Genomic DNA, 8,546 nt, shown 5'->3' on the forward strand with positions numbered 1-8,546 from the left:
TACTAGTGCGCAGCTATCGCCTAGGACTATCTGTCATTAAACTATTCCATTATTTGCATCAAGGACATCTTGTGTGCGGTGGATTTATCTTCTACATGCTTATTGGTTGCAGAAGCCTATGAAATAACACCTGGGGATGGATATCTGCAGTCCTACTAGTAGATAATTCAAGATGGCTAAAATAGAATGTTGCCCCTGACTTCCATTATCACCATGTCATTATTCAACATTCCAATTTCTGCCACTATCTCTAATTGTCCGCACAGAATAACTTTCCAATAGCTATAATCTCAGTGTCTGATATATTCTTCTGCTCCATGTGCTTCAACATCATAGATTATTTTATTTTGTGCTCCTGATGAGACAGACAAAAATTTGCCTGTACAATACGCAGAGGATAGAACCCATTGCGTTCACATATGTGTATTTTTTTTTTTTTCTGCACATTTTGGTAACCTTAAACGCAGCATGCTATATTTTCCTGCATAATTGTGCAGGAAAAAGAACACAACAGGAATTTATTAGACTAATTAGCCATTTCAAAAGGTGGGTATTTGCACATGCCGTGCATGCGGAAAAGCACAGTAAAATACGCTGATGCGCATGGAGAAAAACATTGCTCATTGTACAAAAACTCTGTGCTCATGTGCGTGCAAATACACATACGCCTGTGTGACACCATCCTTAGCTCCATTTTAGCTCATGTTGAATTTTTCTAGTTAGGACTGCAGATACCCATCCTCAGTGTTATTTCTTAGGGCTTCAGTAATCTATAAGCAGTCAATAAGAATTTTCCGGATAAATATGAGCTAGCAAGGGGCAGAGAGGAGCAGGGAAGGGGGTGGGAGTTCTCATAGGAGTCTATGCAGCTGCCGGTGGCGTAAAAATGCCAGACCGAAATGCACCACCTTGGCCGGCCAGGCACTTTTATGCAGCGGAAATACGCTCATGTAAACCAATGCATCAGAGGGGCAGTGTACATCGGCCCGGGCGTGAAAACCCAGCCGATATATGCCCAAGTGAATCCAGCCTTAGGGCTCTTTCACAGGAGCGTAGATCTGCCGCCGTTTTCACAGCTGACCGATATACACTACGATCTGAGGACTAAGAAAATGTGAATAGGCACACAAACGTTTGTGCGCCCGTTCAGACGGCATGGGCCCTGGCGTATATACGCCAAGGCAGCCATGCCATTGCCCCTTCCCTCCCCCTCGTCAGCTTACCTCCTCTCTGGCTGCTTGCAATGAGTGGGGGCGGAGCTAAGCTCCAGCCTCCCCTCCATCCCTTGTCCGCAGCCAGCAATGGGAGGAGGTGGGTCAAGGTGGCGCTTAGCTCTGCCTCCTTCCACCCACTCCCATTGCAATCAGCCAGAGGGGAGGAGAGAAGGGGGAGGGAGTTTAGCAGTCACGCTGCTAAACTCCCTCCCACCTACCTTCTCCAGCCGCTGTCATTGGCTCCCATAGGAGCCCATGCAGTGGCTGATGTTTTTTTTTTTTTTTTGGCCCAATGTAAAGGCGCCCGTCGCAATATTGGCCTGGCCGGGCGCTTTTATGTCTCAGGCATACGGCCATGTGATATGATGCATTGGAATCAAATGTATCAGATCGTAGCGTATATCGGCCGACGGTGAAAACAGCGGACCAATATAAACTTGTGTGAAAGAGCCCTTATACTGAGGAAATCCTGAAAACGTGATCTGTTGGGGTGCCTTGAGGACTGAAGTTTGGGAAACTGCTGTAGATCCAAACTGGCAGTCATATTAAGAGCAAATGCTTAAACTAACCATATATGTATTTATTCCCTACTGCAATCTTGTTGTATAAAGCAATCTGCCTTAGTAAATGGCCTACTAACCTACCTGGCCTTTCGCGGGTGATTGAGGTGAAGTCATTAGTTCGTTTCTTTCTATCATACCTAGTGCCAGAGATATATTAGTCCAGTACAAATTCCTTCACAGAGTAGATTACACTGTGGGTAGGTTAAAGGTAATGGTATCTCTAACAATGACAAATGCTTGCAATATGCTTTGGAACTCTGTTTCTGTACATGGGAGCATAAGATGCAGAGGAAAGAATTTTACTATGTGGTGCGCGATTACCAACTGCAGTAAAAAACATGCCTGTGGCACAATATGGGGCACTGATTGGCACTAGTATTCGCTTTCCATTGCATTTGGTGGTTAAGTACAATTGCGAAGCGACTTTAATAGAGATGAGTGAGTATACTCGCTAAAGGCAATTGCTCCAGCGAGCATTGCCTTTAGCGAGTACCTGCCCGCTTGAGACTGAAGGTTCGGGTGCCGGCGCGGGGGAGTGGTGAGTAGCGGCTGTCAGCAGGAGGAAGAGGGGGGGGAAGGGGGGGGGGGGAGAGATCTCCCGGCTCTCCCCCGCAGCTCCCTGCCGGCCGCCAGCACCCGAACCTTCAGTCTTGAGCGGGCAGGTACTCGCTAAAGGCAATGCTCGCTCATCTCTAGACTTTAACATTAGAAAGTCCTATTGACTTTTGCGATGCAAAAGTTGCACAGTTTTATCACGGATAGCGCCGATGCAAGATTATTCTAAAAAAAAAAAAGAGAAAAAAAAGGAATTGCTGAAGCTCTAAAATCGCGGGAACAAGGGCGCGTTTCTGCCACGATTTTTTTTTTCCAGCAAAAATCGCAATCGTGTGGAACTAAGGCCGACTTGACATGGATGTATTTGCGTTAGCAAAATTTGCACATGCAATAAGCAGTGAATAGAACCCACTGATTTCAATGGGTCCAGGCACATGTACATATTTTGCATGCGCATTTTAGCAGCCCAAAAAAAAGATAGAAAATGCTTTATCTTTTTGTGTATTTGCGCACCAAAGGACCCCATAGGAGTCAACGGGAGGTTCACAAATGCCTGCGCAATATGCAAGGAGGTGCGTGAAACACTGCAAAGTGCTGGAAAAAAAACACATCTGGAACTCCGTTAGCCATGTCAAGCGGTGCGTTTTTTTCCTTGGTGCAAATTAACATGCCCCGTGGACAGGTAAAGTACGGTGAAATATGCCGATATGCACGCAAAAAAGCCTCATTCATAGCGGCCTAATAGGGATATAACACTTCTCATCCATGTTCCAATCCTTACCAAAAACAAATGTTTGCTCTACAAAGCTTAGCCAGACTGCCAACAGCTCTCTGATGGCAGCGAAGGGGATAAACGGTTAAAGTGTCCCAGGTTCCCAGATCCCACAGGACGTTATTTAGTCTGGGGGCACCTATTTTAATTAGCTGCCGCTACAGCAGTCCTGTTGCCATTATTATCCTGTTGTTGAATTGTGGATATTAACCCTTTCTTAGCTCATCCAATGTGCTGCGTTCTCTTACTTTCTGCCTTCTATTTCTAACAACAAGGTTTAATACTACGTGCGTTCGGGTCATTATTGGTATACGGATCCCATTTCTAAGGAATGCGACAGCCATTCCTTTGGAATTCTGCGATGACCAAATCCGCAACTAAATGGTGCGGATTTGGCCACTTTTTTAATTACGGATCAGCGGCAGAATTTAACCCTTGTATTTCAATGATTAAATCCCTGCCAGTTATATCCGCAGCATAAACAGACATGCTGTGAATTTAGCATCTGCAAGGGTTTTCCGAAAACACTGCAGATTTATTGCGGAAAAACTTCTGTAGCATATGAAGATTTCTGAAATGTCTTGCACATGACTTGTACTGTAAATGCTGCAGAAGTTCTAAGGAAATTCCACAGCGTTTATTGGTTGATTGATTGGGATCCAACTGCTGGGACCCCACTGATCGCCAGAACGGAGTTCCATCTCCCACGAGAAACTGGCAAAATGAATACAGCCCCAGCGCGTATGCTTAGCCAATGCTTCATTCATTTCAATGCGGGTGCTGAAAATAGCCAACTTGAAAGTTTTAGCAATCTCCAGCACACTCATTGAAATGAATGCTTCATTCATTTTGCTAGTCTCTTGTAGGACACAGCGATTGCCCTGGCGATCAGTGGGGGTCGCAGCGGTTGGACCCGATCTGATCAGTTACCCCCTATCTGGATGGAGGATTAAATTAATGTCGCCACTATACCCCTTTAAACTTGAACAGTAGTTTACTCCGAGTGAAGCAACAGGCATACAATTACAGTCTCAGAGGACACAAATTTCATGGTTAAAAAAATCATAGGGCACAAAGCTTGTTGGTTGTCACTAGCAACAGTCTCTATATAGTCAGCTTGTGAAGTAACTCCACTCGTAGGTTGCCATTGGTAACAGGACTGGGCCTACTCACAGTACTATCTTTAGGCCGAAAACGGTATGGAACCACTTGCACTTTTCTGGGCGGTCTGTACTCCCGAGACAAATGATCACTTTAGTGCCTCTAGTGGACAGCAGTGTGGTCTGTGGTGTATGCAGTGGCCTCAAACTGCCCTGTCGGATTGTAGGATCTCTACTACGATGTAGCAGGGCTCCGTCCAACCACAAATCATCCTCACTGCTAGATAATTTGCAACATGTGCGCTTTGGCTCGGAGAAGTCTACCCATACACTTTGTAACTGACTGACCACGAGGAGCGCTGGGCGCCTTCCATTTATGAACTGGCCAGCATCTAGGATGCAACCCAGCTAGTACCACTTTAGTGTCTGCACACGTGATCTTCGATCTCAGCTCTCCTGGTTACCCACCAAGCTGCAGCAATAGTGCCTTAATGCCGAATTCGCATGCAAAATTTTAGCATACGCAAAAAGACAGAACCCATTAATTTCAATGGATTTGTTCACAAGTATTCTGCGTGTGCAGTTGCATAGTACAAAAAGAAAAGCAGCATGCTCTATTTTCCTGTGCATTTGCGCAAGAAAAGAACACTTCTGACACTCATTAAAGAATTTGGCCATTTCAATGGGTAGGAGCATCGGTGTGTATTTTTTTTCTGCGCACAAAGGGTACAATAGAGAGAACAGCCAAGGCGCAACTTTAAATTCGCAAATATGCATACGCTCCTGTGACTCTGGCCTAAAGGCAGTGTACACAGTTATTCAGCAATTTGCATTTACATCACAATGCCTGCAATGAAGCATGTTCGTCATCACATACTGTCCTCTATACTGTGCACGCTCACATAACATACCATGACATAATAAAGTACAGCATAGTTCAAAAACTCTCAAAAAATGTGTGTGGATATAATATAAAAATGTAATGAACTAAAAAAAAAAAAGCAATGAAAAACATTTGGAAACCATGGAGTTTTGCACAAGTAAAAAAAAATGCTGGAAAACTTTGTCTGTGAACAAACCTTAAATAAAAAGTTGCGTAAAACGTGGGATTATGGTACAAGTTTCCAACCTGAAGTTACTCTGCATCTTCCTTTATCAGGAAAACCAGAAGTTGCCTTCTAGAAAACTTCTAGCTGCATGAAGACAATGCTACGGAGCAGGGAAGGCAGGGGCACTTACCTGGCTCTGCCAGTATGATCTTGGCCCCGCTACACCTGAAGCAGTGTAGAAACGACTGGGACCTGATGTTACTGTTGAGGCAGGACAGGGCACAGCCCAGCTTGGCCACCCCCAGCCAGATCCAGATGTAAGCGGGGGCATTGCTCATGTAGATGGCCACACAGTCCCCGGACTTGACCCCGACATGCTTGCGCAGAGCCCGGGCCGCCTGGTTGCTGAGCCGGTCTATCTCGGAGTAGGTGTAGACCTCCTCCTGGTAGATGATGAACGGCTTGTCCGGAGACTTCTCCACCTGCTCCAAGAACATGTCCACCACCGTGTGTGCCGGGGTCTTGGCCACCTGCTTTCTGCACTTGAGGCCATAGCGCAGCACGGTGATGAAGTGGGCAATGTCCTGGAAGATGTAGGGGAAGATGAAGCTGATGAGCAGGGGCAGAAGGAGCAGCCCGGGGAGGGCAGTGAAGAACACCGTGATCATTCTTGCTGGCTCAGTGGGTAAGTGATGCGCTCAGGAGAACATTAACCATCCTAGTGTGATTACAGAGGTTGCAGCTCTGGAGGGCGTGTGGACTTCTGCACCCTCCCACTACAGGTGACAGCTCTGGAGGGGTGAGCACCTGTGCTCAGGTGTAGAAGGGAATAGCGTGCATGTTACAAAGGTAACTGCATATTAAGCCCATCATATTTGATTCTCATTGTGCTTTACACATCAAGTAGAAATAATTGGCTGCTTTCCCTCTTTTCTGAGAGTCTGTGAATGAATGTTTAAAGAAAACAGTGATGTTTATATTTCCACGATTCAAAGTTGCTAATTAGTAAAAGTAATGGCCCCCTTCTTTCTAGATCTTGGCAAAGAGATGCTCAGTGCAGGCTTGAGGTTTCCCGGGCTTCTAGCGCTCTCCAGATGTATTTACACATGTCATGGGCAGCCGGATGGCACAGCAGCGGCATGCTCAGGGTACAGAGGCCACTTTTCACTTTGGAGTTAAGGTCCTTTCCCACGGGCCAGTTATTCAGAAAATCGTACGGTTTAATCACAGTCAACGACGAAGGAGAATCGTGAGGTTTTAGCCGGCATAAAAATGAGCGCCGCCTCGGGCACTTATCGTGCAGTTTAACGCTAATCATAGGAATGTGAAACACTGAATAAATAGGGAATGAGAAAACGCTGCTTGAGCGAGCTGAAGATGACATCACCAGTTTGTTCGCTCAGGCAAACAAGAATCATGTAGTTCTTGTCCCTTGTAAAATGATCATTAGGCCGCGTGCACACGGCAGAGCCGAACTCTGCATGCGGGTTCTCACAGCGGATGCCGGGTCTCTGACGGCGACCCTGCGTACCTGTCTTCTTTCTTCTTTTCTGTACTGCGGATAGTTCAGTGAGCCACCGTCAGACATGTGCAGTACAGAGTTTTTTTCAAGACACTGCTGCATTTCTCGCAGGATCCGCGGCCCATCTGCAATGTCAATTGTAGAAGGGACGCGGGTCGGATGACTTCATTCCATTGACTTCAACGGAAGCCATCTGTGTGGACACCACAGGAAAATGGAGCATGCTGCAATTTTTCATCCACGAGCGAAACCACAATTGATTTCCACTTATGTGCATGAAGAATCGATTTCCCGTAGTATGCTATGGACGGCTTTGGCTGCGGATCTGCAGTGCGGACGCCCGCCACAGGTTCCGCAGCAAAAATCCACCCGTGTACAGGCAGCTTTAGTCATCTGAAGGTGTGTGCTTCTTGACTTATTTCTCTGTTAGGGTCGGTTTTAGACCTGCCGAATTGTCATTTGAACAAGCGAACGATGTCAGAGTTCGCCCATTTACTTGGCAGCCTATTTATAGAGGCAGATACGTTGTTGGCTTGTGGAAACAAGAAATCATTCAGTTGTTCATATTCAGACTTTATTCACACGAGCGTACATTGGCCGCATTCTCACGCCAGACTGATATTTGCGTCCATCTAAGACATTGGTTCCAAGGCATTCGTTTACATGGGCAAATATATATAAAAACACTGCACCATAAAAAAAATTGAACATACGCTACCAAAATACGACCCAGAGAATATACAGTGGGTGAAAAGAGAGTTCTAGTTCTATCTTTTGCTTGATATACGGGAGATGAAAAAAAGGGAGGGGGAGGCAGTTTAGCAGCAGGTGCCTCTATGTAGCCATTGGAAGGCATCCCAAGATATTTTTTTTTGCCAAAAACATCGCACCCCATTGTGTGAATGGACAAGAAAAAGCTAATTAAGATTGGGACTTGATCGCGGAAAATCGTCCATTCATGCAAATTTTCGGCCCGAACGAGAAAACACAAAAACATATACGCTTATGTGAAAGAGCCCTCACTGTGTAAATAAAGTAGACCGACTAAATGATTAGCATTTAAACGGAGTGATTAGTGAACCAGCTAGTGATGATTTTTATGCCTGCATAAGGCCCTTTCACATGGCCAAAATCGCATGAACGGGAAAAAGGTGCGATCACGTTGCAGCTAAAACAGCGTTTTCTTGTCTATTCACACGACCGAGTGAGGCATACATACACCACAGTATGTAATTTTCCTCGGTCGGCATAAATCGTCAGAATTACTTCTAATGCCTAAAAAAAAGTCACCTGTCATGCCTTAGCAGTGCTGACTGGTGCTAAACTCCCTCCCCCTCCTTTTTGTTTGGCTCATATAAGAGACTTTGGCAGCCCCCAGCGTATATCGGCCGAAAGATAGAGCAAGACCTATCTTTTCTGGCTGCGTATAAATTCAGTCACAGATGTTATATCTTTTGTGGTGCAACATTTTTTTTACACACCTATGAATCAGCTATCTGAATGAATGCGTTGGAATCCAATGCTTCAGATGGTCGCGATTATTTTAATCGCAGTTAAACTAGCCGCGTACAAACGCTTGTGTTAATAAGGCCTAAGGCCTAATGCCCATGGACGGATTACCGCTGCAGATATCGTGGCCAGACAACCGCTGCGAATTTCGCAGCAATAACTGTCCATAGACATGCTGTTGCAATCGATTCTCCCCTGCCCACAAAAGGAAATCAGCTGCATTTTTTTCTTCTGCTCACCTGGGAGAATTGCAGCATGTTCT

General features: G+C 45.7%; 1 protein-coding gene across 1 annotated transcript in view; it reads right to left on the bottom strand.

Annotated features, from left to right (window-relative positions):
* SLC27A2 (solute carrier family 27 member 2) overlaps window positions 1-5,967 on the bottom strand; it is a 63,183-nt gene extending 57,216 nt beyond the window's left edge. The window contains exon 1 of the mRNA XM_066592659.1: window positions 5,444-5,967. Coding sequence (XP_066448756.1) covers window positions 5,444-5,921 — 478 coding nt within the window. The 5' untranslated portion in view covers window positions 5,922-5,967. The remainder of the gene's footprint in view (window positions 1-5,443) is intronic.
* Window positions 5,968-8,546: the final 2,579 nt, after the last annotated feature.

Source organism: Eleutherodactylus coqui, chromosome 2, assembly GCF_035609145.1.
Source record: "Eleutherodactylus coqui strain aEleCoq1 chromosome 2, aEleCoq1.hap1, whole genome shotgun sequence".
NCBI classification, from domain to species: Eukaryota; Metazoa; Chordata; class Amphibia; order Anura; family Eleutherodactylidae; genus Eleutherodactylus; species Eleutherodactylus coqui.